General features: G+C 44.5%; 1 protein-coding gene across 1 annotated transcript in view; it reads left to right on the top strand.

Annotated features, from left to right (window-relative positions):
- The window catches only part of LOC125311943 (adhesion G protein-coupled receptor A3), a 135923-nt gene that overhangs the window by 11801 nt on the left and 102702 nt on the right, over positions 1–21420 (top strand). The window contains exons 2-3 of the mRNA XM_048270352.1: positions 3055–3126; positions 19679–19750. Coding sequence (XP_048126309.1) covers positions 3055–3126; positions 19679–19750 — 144 coding nt within the window. The remainder of the gene's footprint in view (positions 1–3054; positions 3127–19678; positions 19751–21420) is intronic.

Below are 21420 nucleotides of genomic sequence, written 5' to 3'. Positions count from 1 at the left end.
TCTGTGAATGTGTATGAGGGAGAGAGAGCAAGAGAGAAAGAGTATATATACTCTTTTGATCCAGTGAGGGAAATTTGGTCTCTACATTTATCCCAATCCGTGAATTAGTGAAACACACTGCACACAGTGAACACACAGTGAGGTGAAGCAAACACTAATCCCGGCGCAGTGAGCCACCTGCAACAACAGGGGCGCTCGGGGAGCAGTGAGGGGTTAGGTGCCTTGCTCAAGGGCACTTCAGCCGTGGCCTACCAGTCGGGGTTCGAACCGGCAACCCTCCGGTTACAAGTCCGAAGCGCTAACCAGTAGGCCAGTAGGCCATGGCTGCCCCACAGAGAGAGACAGAGATTGTGCGTCTATGAGAGTGAGATAGTCATAGTGTGTGTATGTTTTGTGTGTGTGTGTGTGTGTGTGTGTGTGTGTGTGTTGTGTATTTGTGTGAGAGAGAGAGAGAAAAAAGTGTCTCACCTGGCATTGAGTATCTCACATTATCCAGGTTGCCAAAACTGACTAGTCAGACTGAACTCATTCCTTCCCATTAACTGGAATATCACTGACGTGAGTTTGTTTCCCAAACATGGGAAAATACACACAACTCAGTTTCAAGCCCTGCTCGGTTTTATTGCCACCTTCAATTTAACTGTTGGTAATACTCTTTACAGACTTTACAGCAGTGTTGTCGACTCTGAATATTTGAATACCTTGGGGAGGTCTGCAGTAGCAGGCCTGGGATCAGAATTTCAAGTCGGGTCATCCAGTGACGTGTTTTGTTCTCAGTACAGTTGCTTTGTCAGCATATCCCCATGGCAGTGCATTGTGACCTGTGTTCCGATGGAAAGTCTATTGTTCAAGATTCTATTCAGATTTAATTTCAAACGCCCAGAGACGCACATGTTTGATATTTGTTTGTGAAGATCTGATTGTAGTGTGTGTGTGGGTGTCTGTTTGTGTGTTTGTGTGTGTATGTTTGTGTGTGTGTGTGAGAAAAAAGTGAGTGAGAGAAAGAGAGAGAGTGTGTGTGTGTTTGTTTATGTGTTTGTGTGTGTGTGTGTGTGTGTTTGTGTGTGTGTGTGTGTTGTGTGTGTGTATGTGGGTGTACAGTACGTTGAGGGGTTCAGCGTGCATGGGTGCGTCTCGTACAGCTGTGACTCAGTGGAAGGGGAAGTGTCATTTCAGCTGGGAGGCTTTTTGGAATGGAGGATGTGTAAGCTGCCATGGAGGGCTGAAGGAATGCGTCACCGCGGTGACTTGTGACACGTCCCAATTACTGCCGCTGCCCAGGGCTCACGGCCCGACCTTGGAGAGGAGGAGGAGGAAGAGGCGGCACTGAGGCGACCTTGCCTACGCAGAGTAGTGTGTGTGTGTGTGCACACGTCCGTGTGTGTGTGTGTGTGTGTGTGTTTGTATGTGAATTGGATGTGTGTATAAGTGTGTGTATGAGAAAGCGTGTGTGTGAGTGAGAGAGAGATAGGATTAGTTTGAAAGAGTGTGTGTGTGTGTGTGTGTGTTAATGTGGCCGTGTGAATGAGTTTGTGTGTGTGTGTGGGGGGGCAGATGGTGTGTAGCGATGTGCATGTTAAGCAGGCTGGTGTGGTGTGTGCCTCTCCTCTGCTCTGACAGGATGATATAAGGTCTTGCAAGAGCGATCAATATTCCACGAGATTCGAAATGTGAAAAAAGGCAGGGAATGGCAGCTTGGTGTGCCTCGTTGAAGTAATGCGGATCAAGGTGGATGGAGAATGTGCTGCATTAATCAGGGGACCTTCCTCCTTTCTCTTTCTTTCTTCCTCTCTCTCTCTCCCTCTTTCTTTGTCTTCCCTCTCTGTTCTATCTGACATCTCTTGTGATCACTTTCTCTTTCTTTTTTTCCTTCTCCTTCACTCTCTCTCTCTTGCCCTCTCTCTCATTTCCTCCCTCTTTCCACCTCTCTCTCTCTCTCTCTCACACACACACACACACACACACACACACACACACACACACACACACACACACACACACACACATAATCTCTTGTCACGTCGCTTTTCCCCCTGTTGTTCCCCTGTAGGCCTCTAACCACTGTCTCAGCATTCAAAGTCAAAATAATTTACACTTGTTTTCTGCCTGAACGCTGGAAATCGATGGTGGGACTCTCTCCGCTGTTTGTCTTCGGAGTAGATAACGGGGAGCTGGGCGGAGCAGCCAGAGGATCCATCTCTCGTCTGATTGGAACACTTTGCCTTGGGCATCCGCTGTCGCTGGGGTCTGGCACTCTCCTAACGAGTCCCCCCGGACCGCGCAACACGACACCTGAGGAGCCTGCTCGGTGTCTTTATCTGTCTTTATCTGTGTGTGTGTGTGTGTGTGTGTATGCGTGAGCATGTATCTGTTTGTTCATTTGCGTATATGTTCTGGTGTGTGTGTGTGCGTGTATACACACAAGTTTCAGTGAAAACTTTTTGCCTGGAGCTTGCTTTAGTTGATTCTGTATTTTTTAGTCGGAATTACCATTGGGACACACACCTATAGCACTGATCTAATTAGCTCGTATTGCAGTGTAAAAACTGAGAGAGAAAGTGCTCAACGTCCCAGTAGAATGACAACCATGCTCATTTGTTTATGAAATGGGGCCCCCCTCAGTTGTATAATCCCTGAGCTTGTCTCGCAATACCAACATCAAATATTTACTGTTGTGTTGTTTATTATAGGGACCAAAGGTTTACCAATAATCCTTTTGGACTGTGAGCTGTAGATGAGATTTTATTGATCCGATGTGTGCTGTTGATGGTATAATTATGCTTTACTGGTGATGCCACCGCTGTGTAGAGGAAGGAGGAGAGCATCATTAACTGTATGATCATTACCCCAATTCAAGCCATATACATCCATAAAGCAAGTCAGGCATGCATGAGATGACAACGTAATGACAGCAGTCCATATGAATTATACCTCACTCACTAAGTGCTTTTCAAATTAAGTGATTGTTTTTGGCCGTTGTTTGCATAAATATGAAATATGGTTTCATTTCGAAGCGTGATCATTAAATGCATTTTTTCTCTTGTGTTTCACCAGGATTCTTAGCCACAACAAGATCTCCCTCCTGAAAAATGGCTCCTTCTTTGGGCTAGCCGCTTTGGAGAAGCTGTGAGTAGTTCCCTTTGAGTTCACCCTGTTCTTTCCTCTTCTCCTCTTCTTTTTAATATCCCCCTCTCCCAGTGGTGTAGTCTAGTTTGCTGTAGTGGGTATGGTGTGATATTGCTAAAGGGTGCTCAGGGTGACGGGTGTGAGAATGCTGCCTTACTGGACAAGGGTGTCTTTTCCATATCTACCGTTGACTGTCACATCTTGTTCGCATTTATTGCATGAATTATCACCTATACTTTGAAAAAATGTTTTAAAGTACTTTTCTTACTTAAAATGGATAAAATAAAGGACATTTTTAAAAAAAGTAAAAACATTTTTTTTAAAGGGGTAGTTGGTAATTTGTTGCCATAAAATTAAGCTTGCATTAGTTATGCTCTGATACATCTAGTTATAAACCTAACATAGTACAAATTCAACTGTATTTTGGGCAATAAAGTGATAATGCCTTCCTGTAGGGACATAAAGTAATTGTTTTGATCAAAACCAATGTTTATATTAAATAATATCATTTAGATGACTTTATTTCATTTAGATGACTGCAGTCAGAGGACATATTCAACTGTGAGACCACATAGTCACAGAGCCCTGCCCCTCAGAAAGTGTGCCAATCCATGCCATACACACAGAGAGACATAGGTATCCTTCACATATCCCCCTGACAGCCTTTAAAGATACCCTGTATAGCCATGCCTCATCCATATTTGGGGTCACACACACAAGGGTCAACCTAACGTAGGGGTCTCCGGTGTGGGTCATACTGCAGGCTCACACTGGGCATGCCTTGGATGGCTCCACAGCAAGCCAGCCCACTTCTTACAACATTTATAGTGAGAGGAGAGAAGGGTCACCCCATCTGCCCTTGAACTTTGGGCCTCTGGAGTGTTAAAGCTGTAGCTAAAGAGACAGGATGGGTGACTGCAGCCTCTATCTGCTACACATATCAATGTTTTTCTCCTCATTGCTGGATTATAGCTAATCCTGACAGTTCTTTGGTGGAAGAGCCAACAATGTGCTTTTATCTTTCCCAAAATCCCAAACAAAAATGGTGAAAACAGCATGTCTAGTTGACTGTGTAGTGAACAATAACACAAAATACATCTTTACCGCTCCAGTCACTATACTGTCTGAACCTCATTCCATAGATAATTTGCAAATTGGTAAACATTTAAATATCCTAAAAGACTCCAAAATGTCTGAAATTACAAATAAAAGTGTAAATAATGTTTTTTTTACTTCAAAATATTGTCAAAAGTTGTATATATTCCCAGAGTATCCTAGTGCAATGCAATCCTATTGTAATCCTATGATACCATTCATTTGAATGGACACAAAAGGTCCAGATTTTGCATACTGTTGCCATATGGCAACAATTATATTTTGCCAATTTACAAAAAACTCATTATATATAAACTTGTTTTAATGATACATTGTTCATGTTTACATAGTCCAGATAGTTTTCAAAGAAATTATGCATAAATTCTGAATTTTGACCAACCACAGGTAGCGGACAGGTAGTGGTGGTCACAGAGGTACCTCTCTGTAGAAATAGGAAGTACTAACAATATATCCTCATCATGTGACCGAACAATTATTTTTTTATACCAAAACTAAAATCCCCTTTTTCACATATGAATAGTAAAATATAGGTTTTGTGTTACTGCCAATTAGAAACACTAAGATAAATTAATTGTTGCCATATGGCAACAACATGCAATAGAGGGTTAAGTGGTGGTTATATGGAAATCTTGGTGCTTTTTAAGTGGGTATACTGTGTAGACCTGCGTATCATGTGGACTACACCACTGCCCTCTCCCATGTGTGCTCCTGGAGTAAATGTGACTGGTTTCACAAAATGTACTTGAGATTTGAGCTCCAACAGCCAACAAAATTATACCTCGCCCTTCTGCACTCCTGAAGTGTGTTGATTGGCTGGGGTTGTTTATGGCTAAGTCTGAGCCACTATGTTTGTTTCCAATGTGTCTCAAGTGAGTTCCTCGAAATGTGAACATAAGATGTTTCCAGGAAAGCACATTTGAGTACGCAACGGTCTCAGATAGCGCACCGCTTAATCATTTTTAATCAGATGAAAGAGCGTATTAAATGGAATGAGAATTTGAGACATGCTGCTGTTGGTTTTAAAACATCCCGCTCCTTCAGAAGATCCCATCAGAAAGGAAAGTAGCTCAGAGCTGGCCGGCTGGCTGGCTCGTGTGTTAGTCATTTCACCCTCAGTAAGATTATCCGCCGTCTCAGTTTTAATCAGCTGTTACCGCATGCTGTCGAGGACACTGGCACACTCATAATGACTTTACTCTCTGCTCATTTACTCTGCAACTGACTCGGGATTAGTGTGTGTGTGTGTGTGTGTGTGTGTGTGTGTGTGTGTGTGTGTGTGTGTGTGTGTCTCTCTCTCTGTGTGTGTGTGTATGTGTGTGTGTGTGTGAGAGTGAGTCAGTGTTTTCTTACAGATTATTTGCAGATAAATTGCCCAAAGACTACCCATATAATAGACTCGAGGCTGGAGCAAAACCACAGATGCCTCTTGCCATTGAGCAGTGGTCAGAGATGTTCGCCCGGTCCCGAGTGATTATGAATAGCAGCGTTTTAATGTGACAGTCAGTAATTTCTCATGATGACACATGAAGGCCCCAGACACTGATTATGGCGTCTCCGTGCTGGTACCCAAATCACAGTCCTTCTCATGATCTGTCTTTTATTGGGTGATTAACTGCAGCACTTTAGGCTCTTAACACCTCTTTTCACCACTTGACCTCTTGAGCAGCGTTGGCACAGACGAGTTCTCTGGGGCATCTGTGGTGTGGGGTATTCCGGCCAAATTTCTGCCCTTCCTTCCTTCCTCCGTCTACTTTGCTCTCTACTGACTCTCTCATTCCCCCTCTCATCTACATTTGTGTGTGTGTGGAGTAACACGTCAGTCAGATGGCATTGGCTAGACAGCAGGCAAGTTGTCAGGGGGTCTGGTGTTTCTTGTCCACTCTCTGCCAAACATCAGACAAACAATCACTTTCACCACTAGAGTAGATGAGTAGATGACCATCTATAGTCATGAAACAACAGCATTTATCGTAGAAAAAGAACCAATATTCTTAGTTTTGAGAGACTGAAAATAAACCTTTCTATTGATTTATTTGAATCATTGAAGAAAACTGAATATGTACATTTATTATTTGAGAAATATTGACAGTGTCTACCACTTTATCAGTAATGCTCTTGAATGCTCTTGGTAGGGAGGTTTTCAATGCCACCCTTGCCAATGATTAAGCCTTGTCATGTAAAAACCCCATTGGGGCTGATATTTGCTTGCTAAATGAATGAAAACATATGAAATGAATAAATTCTATTGAAAGTGTTCTCTTGTGTAGGGGATAATTGGGTGAGTGGGAAATGATTGAGCGCTAGATAAGAATACACTCAAGCAGGAGCACAAGTGTGTGTGTTTGCGTTTGTGAGTCCACATTTATTTTATAATGCCTTGCATGGCTGAAGTGCCCTTGAGCAAGGCACCTAACCCCTCACTGCTCCCCGAGCGCCGCTGTTGTTGCAGGCAGCTCACTGCGCCGGGCTTAGTGTGTGTTTCACTTCACTGTGTGCTGAGTGTGTTTCACGGATTGGGATAAATGCAGAAACCAAATTTCCCTCACGGGATCAAAAGAATATATATACTTATACTCATATATACTTATACTTATATATACTTATACTCATATATACTTATACTCATATATACTTATACTCATTGCATTTATATTCTGCAACACAAACCAATATACATTTTTACAACAAAATGACCATCATTTAAATGAATTATTATCAGTATGTCTGTTGGAAATATGAGCCAGTGACAGTCCTGACCTGAGTAGACCTTAGGCACTTTGATGGTATGGCAATGAATGAGAAGGGGAAATCATGAGTTTTTTTGGTTACACTTTACTTGACAGTATCGACATAAGAGTGACATGTCACTGTCATGAACGTGTCATAAACAAGTCATAAACGTTTATGACATAAAGCTTCTGTTATTAAGTGACATTCGGTTTTTGTCATAACAAGTTAGGGTTAGGTTTAAGGTTAGGGTTAGGGATAGAGTTAGGGTTAGGATTAGATAGATAGAGATAGATAGATAGATGCCTTTAATTGACAGGATAGTGGAGAATGAAAGGAAGTGAGGTTAGAGGTTAGGGTTAGGGTTAAGGTTAGGATTCATGTGTCATGACAGTGTCATGTGTTCATGACAGTGTCATGTCACTCTTATGTCGATACTGTCAAGTAAAGTGTTACCTGTGGCCCCGGCCGTGGCACAACTGGCTGGGGCACCTGCACCATATGCCGGCGACCCGGGCTCAATTCCCGGCCCGTGGTCCTTTGCAGATCCCACCCCGACTCTGTCTCTCCCACTCACTTGCTTTCATTCTCCACTATCCTGTCAATTAAAGGCATAAAAGCACAAAAATATATATAAAAAACAGTAAAATGTTACCGTTTTTTTTTACTTTGTCAGTATGCCAGAGAAGTAGGCCTCTTTTGACACTGCCCCTGCCACAGAAGGTTACCACTTTTGCCTCCTGTGAGAGGCTGACAGTCATTCATTATTAGGGCTGGGCATCGAAACACGGTTCTAATATGGCACCGATGCCGACGCAGACGGTAGTAACTGCATCAAATAACAACGTGGATTTCGGTGCCTCATTTCGGTACTTTTTTTTATACGAGGCATCACTGCATGTCATACGCCATCTCTAACGTCTTGCTCTGATAGCAACACATCCAGATACAGTTATCTAACATATGATAACACTGGATGTATAAATCAAAGGGGTGCACCACATAGGCGAGTGGACAGTGTTTGACAGCTTGCGTGAGCCCAAGTAGCTTACTTTAAAGCGATATCGCGAGCTCCTGTCAAAACCTAGCAGTGGGCCTAACTACACACAAGCAAAAGGCTATGAAACATCAACAGTAGGCTAGCCTATACGTTACACAATATCCTTGCTAATGCGCTAACTGACATTTATTTTAAATGTTATCAGCAAAGTTGTAAGGTGAAAACTTTATTTCACGGTGTGTTAAACAACATAAATGGCATAATATTAATCTTTCATGTGCATGAGGCCCATATAGCATCACAATGAATATGAAGATCATGTTAAAAGTTAGCTGGCAAAAACAAAAATATGTAGGTTACATACCTGATGTCACTGAGCTGTCAATGAGGCTATGAAACCATCTCCGTACGTTATTGCTAATTAAACTCAGCTGACTGGTGTTAGCGCATAGCCATAGTTGCTGTTAAAATGCCTACTAGGCTAGCGCTGGGAATCTAAACACTTCAACACCGACATGTAGCCTAACATGTTCAAAACTACTGCGTGTTATGGGTTAAGACATGACATTTCTTGAAGCATTTGGGAACACACTGAATTAACTGGAAAGTAACTGGAAAGTCCCTGTTAGATTAGCTTGCTTGCAAATGCTGTTGTCCATGACCTGGCAGTTTTATGGCAAGCGATTTTAACATACCTAATGGCAAACCGCCTACACTGGGTAAACTTGAAAGCAGAGCTTACCATTGTGTGTGCATGCATGGCAAGCTGTTTTAACATTTAAATGTATTATTCGTAGGAGCAATGAGATATTGATAGTAAATTTAATATAACAGTTCAATTTCATGTTCAAATTTGTCTTATCAATAAAAAGTGTTTTTCCCTTAAACAAACTCTTGACAGATGTAGTGTCAAATCCACCACATTCTCCATTCTCACGCTCTATGGCAGCGTGCGTGCTGAATCCTAAACACGCCAGATAGGCCTGAATCCCAGTATCGCCCGCAGATATACCCGCTGCACACAAGTGTGTTTGAAGCGGCTTTTGAATAATTCCCTTCATCTGCTATGCTGAGCTGTGTAACACTTTTCTGGGTTATGGGGCAATTGTCTATTAGGCTTGGAGGAGGTGTGCATAATTGTGTCAATTAGAGACCTCTGTTTTAATTAAATCGCTGGTGTCAAAAGAGACAGTCCTGATTAAGTTTTGTAAATGAGGGCTAATTTCATGCTCTGATAATGAAGCGTGTTTGAGCGTGCTTCTAGAGATCTTTGCAGACACTTTAAAGATAGCTTCTTCTGCATGCTGTTCTAGATAAGCTCTTACATTTGGGAAGCTATTGTTTTCTTGGTGGAAGTTTGGATGTTATTCGTTTTTTGTCACTGAACAGCTAAGTTTTTTCATTATCTACATGTCACTGAGTGCCTAAAATGATGGACGTGTCTGTGGGGTTTCCAGAGAATTTCTCAACTTTCTAAAATACACCAGTCAAGGCGACGTTTGTATTCCATTCAGTCTCGACAGTATTGACTGTTGGATCAATGCATCATGTTAACTAGTCCATCTTTCAAGCTAAGGCTGAGACAGACGCTTCCTCCTGTGAGAATCCTTCGGAGAGAGAGAGAAGGGGAGAGGAGGGACATGGATTAGCCTCTCTGTGTGCAGAGCAGCCTGGGAGGTCAATCACTCCTGATGCGTGACTTAGAGAAAGTGCTGGTGAAACGGTGGCGGTGGCAGGCGATGACCGGCCCATGTGTAACTCCGTTGCGGGGTCATAAAGCAGGGTTAAGGAGGCCGGGGCAGTGGTCTGGCTGATTTACAGGGCTGTGCCCGATCGAGGTGCTCAAGGGACCGAGCCTGTGCATGCTCTCTTCATCTCTCACACAAATACACACACCATCTCTCACTCTCTCCTCCTCCTCTTTCCTCTCCCTTTAGCCCTTGAGATATCAATCCCCTTTCTTTCCCATCAAATAGACAAAGTTGCCCTTCATCGATTTCCTATCAGTGATGAAAAAGCAGCATTATTTCATATATATATATATATATATATCTATCTATATATATATATATATATATATATATATATATATATATATATATATATATATATATATATATGTGCCTTCAGTTGGAAATGAAAAAGCCTGGAGTGCCTCATATTTGTTGTGTACTAGTACGGTATCTGTTAAGAGATAATGCTAATGTCTCATGGAATAACATAATCTGCAGTTGCAAAATCTCTGTTAACTAAGCACTAAAATTGTGTTTTCAGCATGTTTCTTGCACCTTGTATTTTTCTTCTAAAAAGTGTTTACATCCCCATCCCCTGTCTGCTGATGCTGGGTTCCTGCAGACTGTTTATCACAAATTTGCTTATTTTTTAAATCAACAACCCCCCACCACCACCACCACCACCACACACACACACACACCCCTGCTGAACATTCTTTGCACATTTAGTCAACACTCCAGGAATGAAGCCCTCAGGAATGACATCTGCGAAACGTTTTTAATCATCTCTCGGATCGGCCCGCAGCATGATAGATGTAACGCCTGACCCCCTCACCGCGCTATGCATCTCAAAGGGGTGCTTCACAGCCATTCATCCTCTTATGTATCGCCTCGCCATGTGCGATCTTATGAGAAATCATCGGCAAGTATTTGTCACCGCTTTTCAACCAAGCGGATGGAAGATGGGAGTTGGGGGTTGTGGCTCAAGCTGTGGCTTTTTGTTTTGTATCCCTAATGCCTGAGTCATTCAGGAGAGTACGGAGCAGCCGGGAGCGCTTATGATGACTGGAAGCACCGGAGGGGAAGCCGCTGCAATGTTTTTAATCTGCTTAAGATGAGCGCGAGTGTCCCGCTATGCTGACACCGCAGGCGTGATTCATCAGAGCACTTATCACTTAACACTTAACACTCTCGTAGAATAGTACAGCTCGCCAGTGACTCACAAGGGACGGTAACATTCATCACCGGCCCGGCCTAGTGGTTTTATTTGTCATAAACTCCACCCATAACCCATAAGTGCAATCCCAATTCTTTTTGTTAACAGAGGGCTCTTTGCTCAAAGCCTGCTTGCATCCTTCCAGACTCTCTCAAAAAAAGAAATCCCATTCCATCCAAAATGTTGCAACTCACAAAAAAAAGCGTACAGGTACCCCTGTATCCATCTTGTTTACATAGGCGGGGTAAGGTGCACTTTCATTTGTTCCCTTCTCCGACCGTTTTGCCATGGAGGTCTGTGCAGTTGGAGCTTGTGAGTCACAGGCACCTCCTGTCAACTGTATTCGGCAGCACCCCCCCCCCCCACCCCCGCTGTAAATATTGCAGTGTATAGAGAAACGTTTGCGTCAGCGCCACCAGTCCTCCAAAGGCTTGTTGATTTACAGATCACATCTCACCTGTCTTCATTAATTACCCCCGGATTGTGGCGCTCGCAACGTCTAATTCGTCTTTGCCGAGTTGACGGCTTAGCAGTCACTCATGAATTTCAATATTCACAAGTGAGTGAACAGTTTACCCGAGCTCGCATGGGGAGTGGGGGCAGATGGGGGGTGTGGGGTGTCGGTGGCTTCGTGTTTACAGTAGATGTGTTTGGTGTGACTTTGCCTGCTGTGTGTGTGTGTGTGTGTGTGTGTGTGTGTGTGTGTGTGTGTGTGTGTGTATGTGTGTGTGTGTGTGTTTTGTGAAAGTTTAGCTGAGAATGGTTAAACTTTCTGTAAACATTGCATTCCAAACAAAAGGGGTTAAATTTGGATGATTTAGAGGCCTGTGTGATGTCACTCTCTCCCAACACAGATGCACACACACCCACACACACACACACACACACACACACACACACACACACACACACACACACACACACACACACACACACACACAGAGTCCCCCTCCCACACACACACACACACTCCATCCTCCTCCTCCTCTTCTGAGGAAACAGGAAGGGGAAGCCGTATGTCAGACGCTGATGTCACCAGCGTGGTCGGTCGGTCCCAGCGCTGACCCCGTCCACTGGCTCTGCTCTCTCTCCCCCTGTCACTCCTGGCAGCATTGACCCCCCCACACACACACACACACACCCACACACACACACACACACTCCCCCTCCATCTGTGGTAGGCCCCTCTTCCTCCTCCTGGTCCCAAAGACTGGGCCCCGTCCACCAGGTTAATGTTCTTTCCAAATGCCGCTCGGGTTGACTCCACACAAAATCCACAACTAATTATCTCCTTATGTTTGGGGGATGTAGTTCTCCTCTCTTTTTGGCCACTACAGCATAAGCACATGAAGTTACTCTGCCGGGTGAGTAAATCGTTAGGGGCCAGTTTATAAGAGTTTTTTTTCTTTTAATTTATGTCCGCTGTAATGGCGGTGCTGGCGACCCCGGGAGTTGCTGAGTGGGTGTTGCTCAGCGGAGAGGCTTTTTGGGGGGGGGGGGGCACTAATGAATGCGATGGCGCTGCTGTTGCTCCTGGTGCTGTTGCTGCCCCTGAGCTGCCGCCGTGGTCTGGTCTGGTCTGGTCTGGTCTCGGTCCGTGCGCGTTTTTGCATGAGTCAGGGACCTGGTGGCTCGGGGAGAGCTGATTTGTGTCGGAGAGCGCGCACTTTGTTGTCACACTGCCCAGTTGCCATAAATCACCGGCCGGCCTCCGGAGAGTTCAGCGCTGCGGCTCCCAAGTTGCACTTCAGTCTTCTTGAGCTGTGTAGTTTCGCCTTGAAAATATCTCAATGTGTGTGTGTGTGTGTGTGTGTGTGTGTGTGTGTGTGCAAGACAGAGACTTTTATGTGTGTGTGAGAGAAATAACGTTTTACTGGTATCTTTGTGATTGTCGTTTTATGTTGTTTGCATTTGCCTGTGTGTTCATACGTGTGTGTGTGTGTGTGTGTGTGTGTGTGTGTGTGTGTGTGTGTGTGTGTGTGTGTGTGTGTGTGTGTGTGTGTGTGTGTGTGTGTGTGTGTGTGTGTGTGCATGTGCAGGCGTGGCTCCCTCTGTGTGTGGTCTGCTTGCTCGTGCCTCCCTAAACCCTCCCAAGCGTCTCTCCCCAGCGAGTCGTCCAGTGAGGTCCAGCGGGGGCCCTCAGTGTCGGAGCGTGTCCATTAGGATATAAATCTCCCCTTTAGTGTCACACGGGGGTGAGCGGTCTAATTCCCTGCGGGCCAGACGGAAGCCCAATGCTCCGTGAGCTTCAGACAGATGTTGAATCTAATTGGCCAGCGCCCACTAGCTTTTGAAATACGAGCTGCTGAGAGAGAGTGGCGTGTGTGTGTGTGTGTGTGTGTGTGTGTGTGTGTGTCTTGTGGGTGGGGGTGAGGGTGGAGAGCTTATCAGGACTACAGAGGGTGACGGGGGCCCGGACCATTCGCCATCCCTCACATCAAGGGAAGGAGAAATGGCTTCATTTAAAGAGGAATAGAAAAAAACACACACAATGGTAGAGAAAGGAAAGTTCATCCTCTCTTGAGTTTGTCCAGCTGTTTGCAGAGATCTTTTGAAAGGGTTGGTCTGGAATCTAGCTCCTGCCTGCACTCTTGAACTTTTGTATGTGTATACTGTGAGTGTGTGTGTGTGTGTGTGTGTGTGTGTGTGCGTGTGCATGCATGAGTTGGTGTGTGTTTATGCATATGTGTGTGCTTAACTGCACCTGAAGAAAACAGGATGAGGTACTGTGCAAGTGAAGACAGCGACCTTTAACCTTTCTGGATGTCTGGCTTATCCTTCATGTGTGTGTGTGTGTGTCTGTGTGTGTGTGTGTCTGTGTGTGTGTCTGTGTGTGTGTGTGTGTGTGTGTGTGTGTGTGTGTGTGTGTGTGTGTGTGTGTGTGTGTCGATGTTTGCCCTCTTAGCCCGGGTACAGAGATGGAAGAGGGAAAAGGAAAACAGATGAATGCGTCTGTCACTCTTTGTGTATTCTGCGCTGAGCACGCCACGGCTGAAATCAGGGCTGAACATCTGCGCGCGCTCGCGTTTAGTGGAAACTAATTACCAGCAGCTTCTGTTGCCAGGCCTGCCAGCGCCGTTTGGATCAACCTTGCCATCAGCCACCGCGCGGGCCCCACCGTGTGTGTGTACAAACGCAAATTCCTTAAAACAAGAGTGCGTCTTTTCTTCCTTGCAGGATGGAGGGATGTTAAAAGATGAATGAATGTTGTGTATCCTTTAGATGTTAGATGATTAGATAAGGAGTATCCATGGACTTATGTGGACGTCTGTTACTTGCTCTGGCAGTGAGCGTGGTTGTTTTTTCACCACCTCTCAATTAACGTCTGGAAATGTTACCGGGGATCTTTTACAGCATATGGTGTATTTTGCATCATTTCACATGGAACTGTAAGCATAAGTTGTGAAGTAACATTGTGACAGTTTTTAGCTAGTTGTAGTGCTTGTAGTCTTACAGTATGCCATAGCTGCCAACTCTCACGCATTGGCCGTGAGACACACGCATTTGATTAGTTTCACACACTCACACGCCACACCCACGATTTCTCACGCTGAAGTGTCAACCCGCTCGGTCAGATGCCTGAAAATGAGTTTAGCCTATAGATCTACCTGTTGAGCCACGGTTATGCTTTCAGAGACGGTGAGAGGGTTCAAGAGCACCCCTGTCTGTTGAATTTTCTGAATTTTCTAAATTTTCTCTCATTTGCGATGCTACTTCAAAAGCCATCCCAGGCGATTCCCCGCTTCAGGTAGGCCTATGCTTTGAGTATTTTTTCACGCTGAAGTGTCAACGTGGTAGGTCAAATACCTGGCAGATTAGGTTCAACTAAACTAAACCTATACATGATATCACACATCATGTGAACGAGCGGAATCTAAGCTTTCCAATGATATTAGCGCCAAGTTGCTGTGATAAATGGTTCGCGAAAAATTATCATTGAACCGACGTGCAATTTAGGCTAATCATATTTGCATTTTGCACACAGTGCACACCCATTACTCTCGGTTGTAGTATCTCACTAACCCTTCACACAACATGTGGAAAACCTAATATCACAATAAACAGCAAACTGTACGAATACGAGGATATAAAGCATGCCTCTGTTTTGAAATTGCAACACATTTCTACATAGCCTCATTGGGGCGAAATTATAATGTATTCTAATGTAAACTATTTGTCAGTAGGCCTACATACATTTTTGTAAATTGCTCAGTAGATTATCCCACTATCATGGTTCTTATATTGTCAGGTTCCAGCCAATCCCACTTACACAGATAAATGAATATATTTATATTGCCATGCTTTCTAGTGACATTAATGCAAAAATATAAAGAAAATCAAATAAGGAGACACAAATATTGATATAAAGCCTGACATAAGCCATATGCAAACATTCACATCATGCAGATATGGGTACATCCTGAAAAAGGAATAGCCTGTAGGCTATGGCCATTACAATGACCAATATATTATCTTAAATGAACTAGCTGAAAAACACAGGTGACCACTTCTGCATAATTTCATGGAGTGATGAACATTTCTGAACTGTGAAATGGACCATATGTTTTTGTGGTTGTGAACTTATTGCAATATCACCATAACTATTCCACCTGTGTATGCATGGTTACGTATAATTCTGAAGTGTACAAATATTTCCATACAAATAAGCAAGTCTGACCTCTGAATTTATTTTTAAAAGTGCACCAGATTGATGCATTTAAAAGTTAAAATATACAAACATTTCTTAAATTCTTACAAAACACCCACCCACTTTTTAAAAATTGTTAGTTTGGACCCCCCTATTGCCGCGAAAATACCAGTGCTGTTTGTAATGCCAAATAAATAATAACCTATAGGTTTATGTAAAACTCCCCATTAACAGCATCACGTCACTAACCACAGCTAGACTGCACAATGGTAGGCCTTCAAAAGCATGACATTTTCGCTTTAGTTTGATATTTAATTTACTTTATCCACTTTCATGCGTTCATTGAACGTCCGCAGTGCTGTAATGGAAACCTTATTGCGTAGCCAAGTAGCCTATATATTGAGTTATTTTAAATTATGCATGATTTACTTTTTATTAATTTCAAGGCTAGCTTTATTTTGTTATAGAGAAGTATCTAAATAACCTGGTAAAATGTACCAGAATTCAGGAAATTGCATGTAGTCCAAAAAAAAAATTCTGGGGGAGGACCCCCATACCCCCCACTGAAATGTCCCACCCACTTTCAGAATGCCTCCATCGCCCATGGTCCTAGCATTAGGCTAGATCTCTTTGATACCAATGTTAATTTAACTCTGGGACCCTGGTCCCTACACCTGAGAACCAAAGTACTTTTTTTTTACTGTACGGTATAATGCTGAACAAGCCAAACAAAAATTTCCGCAGCAAAATTTTGGTTGGCCCCACCAAATCTCACTCCAAGGTTTTTTGAAAAGTTGGCAGCCCTGGTATGCTTTGCAGATATCTGCTATATGTTAAGGCATTCCTATTCTGTTCTTCAGAATTGTAAATTGTGGTTTGAGTTGAGAAACGGGCTTCCCCCCAAACTACATCCCCCAAAGTGAAAATACACACAGTACCTCACAGATCGGGGATGATCTGTTGCAGCTGTTTTTACCCACAATGCAGCTCTTCACATCTGGGCTGGGCGAGAGACTCCTCCTGACTTCCATCACTCCTCGGTGCAGACAGTCGAAGGAAAACTGGCGACACAATTTCAGGAAATTTTCTTTGGCCACAGTCGAAAGGCCCCCGAAACGGAGAGTTATGAAATAGTCAAGTCTATTTTCATCCGTGAAGACAGGCTTGTTTTTTTTGGGGTAGAGGAAGAGAAGGCAAGGGTGGGGGGCACTTTTTTCCCAGCCAAGTCTGTGGTCGGGCTCAGCATTGCGTGCCGTGGCCCTGCGTAACACAGTCCGGAGCTCTAACCACTGACACATCTTAACTCGCCGCAGCGCGGCACAGCGAAACTGCGGGTCCTCTGAACACAGGGCACGTGAGGCCCCGCTATAGAAAGGGAAAAGATGAAAAACAAGAACATTTATGGCTGCAGGGAGTCTAGATGTGGTCTATTTCACAACTTAACTGCCTCTGAGCACAACGTAATATTCGTATGTAAACATTAGCTATTAAAAATGTATGCCAGTAAATGCTTGCCTATAAAGCTAATTTTGTTGTTTGTGTTTTTTACCGTTGCTTTGCTCATTACGGCGCAGTATTGAAAGCATTCTTTAATCTTATTGCCACTGATGTTATTTGTCATTATTTTTATGGGGATGTATAGAATGTGCTGTAGTGGGCAAATCCTAGACACTAAGCAAACAGTACAGTTTGTGGGTTTTTCAGCTTGGTTTGCGAGGGCATCACAAAGGCTTGACCCTCTAGGGGCTAAAGCAAGCTTAACCAGCCCTGCTCATAAGACTAAACGCACACTTGATACTTTCGCACCATTTCTTTCCTGTTATCTGCTCCCCACTGCCTCTCTGACTACTCTCCAGTGGTGAATAACAGTAGAGCGGAACAGAGAGAGAGAGAGAGAGAGAGAGAGAGAGAGAGAGAGAGAGAGAGAGAGAGAGAGAGAGAGAGAGAGAGAGAGAGAGAGAGAGAGAGAGAGAGAGAGAGAGAGAGAGAGAGACAGAGATTCATTGTGTGTGTGAGAGAGAGGGAGATACAGAGAGAGAGAGAGAGAGTTTCATTGTGTCTGTGTGTGAGAGAGAGAGAGAGAGAGAGAGAGAGAGATATCTCAGCTGACTTTTGTGGTGAACGGCAGCAGTGGAGGCTCCCACGAAGCTGAGCAAGCGTCCAGATAAATCTGGGCCTGTTGGATTTGCCTCCCCCTGACAGCTCTGCAGTGAGACGTTCACGATTCCCCCCACAGCAAGCGCAGTCATTTGTCAAGGAGACACCAGAGGAGAGAGGAGCAGTTCACAGCTCATCTGTTAACTGAATACTGTACAGGAGTAATGAACGGATGACTGGAGGTGCGGTGTGTGCGTGCGTGTGTCTGTGTGTGTGTAGAGGGTGTGTGTGTGTTTGTAAAAGAGAGAGAGAGAGAGAGAGAGAGAGAGAGAGAGAGAGAGAGAGAGAGAGAGAGAGAGAGAGAGAGAGACGACAAGCAAATTGATGGATTATTCAGGATCTCCCCTGGCACGCTCTGACCTGAGGTGTCTTCAGATTTACTTGAGTGCAGAGTGGAGATGCTAGAGTTGAGCACTGAACAGTGAGCACGGCATGGTGCTGTGGACTCCATCAAACACACCATCACACAGAGAGATGCACCAGAAGGTGCTGTGGAGTCACACACCTGTGCACAGACTGATGGACTGGGAAGAGTCATTTATCTATGGAATTAGGTCTACTGGGATCCCTATTTGTCACTGTCAAGAATGGCTAAATCCCAGAGTCAGGTGAAAAGGAATGCTTAAGGAGACTCCATCTGCCTGGAGGGCTCTTGTATGTAATTTGGTGTGTGTGTCACTGTGTGCCATATCAATGATGAACACCTTCACCAGCTTAGAGCAGGGGGCGTCCTATGTGATGGATCATAGGAAGCAATGAAATTGGTGCTTCATTTTGTGTGTCTGACTTCCAAAACTTTGTGTGTGTGTGTGTGAGTGAAAGGGGGAGAGACAGAGAGAGAGTATGTGTTTGTATATGTGTGTGTGTGTGTATGTGTGTGTGTGTGTGTGTGTGCGTGTGTGTGCATGTGTGTGTGTGTTTATGCAAATTTAGATCTGGAAGGTCATGTTCAGCCTCTCTTAGCTTTATGTTGAACTGTCCAAAATACTGAATGTCCAGCTAACCCAAACCCTTCCCAGTGGCCTACAATAGTGACGTGTATGTCAGTGTCCTCTTGGACCAGTTAAAGGAGAAATCGGGTCGATTTTTACATGGATCTTAATCGCTAGACGGCGCCGAGTACTGTCGATAGAAAAAATACCGATCAAAATCGGTGCTACCGAACTGGAGTAGCTGAAGCTAATGGCCAGCACTCCCATTGCACTACAATGCTACGTCTGGGGGCATCATCAAAACATGCCTTTTTTGCCTCATAACAGACTCAAAATGTCATTGTTAACGTGACAAAACAATGCATTTTCTACTCATTAGCTGTGAAGAAACAGTTTGAATCCAGAGTTTATACTGTCTCCTTTAATGCATCTTGATGCTCTGAAGCTTGTAGAGCTTGGCACGCAGCAGGCAGGCAGTGTGGGCTATTTGTGGGAAATTTCTGCTGCTTCAGTTTGGAGATGATGATGATTTTGTGTATCGCAGTCGGTCTGTTCCAGTGAGGATGCTGACGGTCTCTCTGCTTTGGGTCAGCATGGGCCAGTGTTCTGTTGTAATGGGCCTGTCCTGTAAACTGTGCTTTGAATCTAACACTGGCCGTCATGACCGAGTCCCCAGATATCCACGCACACAAGTGTCCTTATGCTTGTCTTTTCATCTTTCTTTTCATCTCTATCCTTCTCTTCTCTTCTCTTCTCTTCTCTTCTCTTCTCTTCTCCTCATTTTATAATTTACATCTCTATCCATCAATGTACTCTTTGCTCTCTCTTTCTCTCTCTTACTCTCTCTCTCTTACTCTTTCTCTCTCTCTCTCACTCTCTGTCTCTCTCTCTCCTGCATTACTCCATGTCTCCTCCTCTCCTGTCCAGGTTTGGTATATTTCTCACCCCATGTCCTCTCTCTCTCTCTCTCTCTCTCTCTCTCTCTCTCCCTCTCTCCCTCCCCTCTCCACTATCCTTCTCCAGAGACCTGAGGAATAATTTAATTAGCCGGCTGGAGCCAGGGGCTTTCCGTGGGCTGGCAGCACTGAAGAGACTGTGAGTATGAGAAAGGAGCGATGGAGAGGAGAGGAGAGGAGAGTGAGGAAAGTCCAGGCTGGGCGCTCTCTGCACCCACAGACACCATCAAATTAGGCCCTTCAACGTGGCCAGGATAAGTCTGTTAATACTTTAAACCAGACTCTCTCTCCCACAGACACCATCTCCCTCAACTTAAGTCTGTTAATATAATCTTCTTCACCTCTTTTCTTTTGTTTCTTTGAAAGTCAGGTTTCATGCCTGACACTAACTGAGCCTTACACACCAAGGATGTTTATGAATTGTGAAAATAGCTGTGAATTATTTACAAGACCTGGACATTCAGAGGATAGCTTGTGCAACGTGGTGCAAGTCATCAAAAACAGTTACTGTAGACAAGGGTGACAAAGCTTGAAGAAGTAAGGAATGCAGATTAAAACAAATAAAAAAACTAGTTATATGGAGAAGGAGGAGGAATGCATGGATACAGTGAGAGAGTGAGAGAACTGCATTGTTTTCTGTGATATGCACGACACACACACACACACACACACACACACACACAACACACACACACACACACACACACACACACACACCAAAGATTCTAAATGTATAAACATACCCAGCTCTAACTGAGTGTGTGTGTGTGTGCGTGTGTGCGTGTGTGCGTGCGTGTGTGCGTGTGTGCGTGCGTGTGTGTGTGTGTGTTATGGTGATTCAGGGCGCGTGTGCCAACTCTTGGGAGCTGCTGCTTAGGGGCTAATTTAAGTGCGCCCAACTGGTGATTAGAGAACAGCGCTCCACACTCCCTCCCACCACCACCCCCACCACTCCCACCCCCAGCCCCCACCTCCCCCTAACCCTCCCGACTGCTGAGGGCTCCACTGCCCTTTAATTATCCAGAGCAGAGGGCTGCGCTGCCAGGGCACGGCCCGGGAGAGAGCCAATCCAACCCCAGCGCAGCGCAGCCCAGCACCCAGCACCCAGCCAGCACAGACCAGAGCACAAGCACCAACACAAGTGCAAACCCAGGGCTCTAACCCAGGACCCAGCATAGCGCATATCCCACACCGCAGTGGAGTAGTTAGTATGCGAGTCGAACCCAGCTGCAGCGCGGTAGTGAGAGTGGTAGAGCGAGGGGTGAGCACCGCTGTCGGGTCCACAGCCAGCGCAAACCGAAAGGAAAGCTCAATAGCACGCAGAGCAGTAAAAGGACAGAGTGGTCCATGAAATGGACAATGTTCCAGCGTACCAAGAAACAGCACAGTGTTCCAGTTCTTTGCTTTTGGCAATGATGAGGGTCAGCTGCACACACTCAAAACTCAACCTGAGAGTAAGTTACGGATGTTAGGTTACGGCCAATACAGGTATACATTTTAGCATTAGCGGTGTTTTGTGGATGTCAGACATGTGACTTCTGGATGTCAGACATGTGACTTGTTAGCTCTTTGTGTTTTGTACATGAACATCAGAAATGAAAGTGCTGTTAGCTGCAATACAATGGATAGGTTATAGTCATATACAGGAATAGCATGCAAAAACACACAGTTTATATAAATATGTATGATATACAGACATAGTATAGCCAAGCGGATAGTATCACAATGCTTAGACACAGTTTAAGTTGGCACAGACATCAGGAATGATCTTAGCCCAGACATACTGTAGCTGTGTGTGTGTGTGTGTGT

Source organism: Alosa alosa, chromosome 18 (genome assembly GCF_017589495.1).
Source record: "Alosa alosa isolate M-15738 ecotype Scorff River chromosome 18, AALO_Geno_1.1, whole genome shotgun sequence".
NCBI classification, from domain to species: Eukaryota; Metazoa; Chordata; class Actinopteri; order Clupeiformes; family Clupeidae; genus Alosa; species Alosa alosa.
This window is presented reverse-complemented; position numbering and strand designations above follow the sequence as displayed.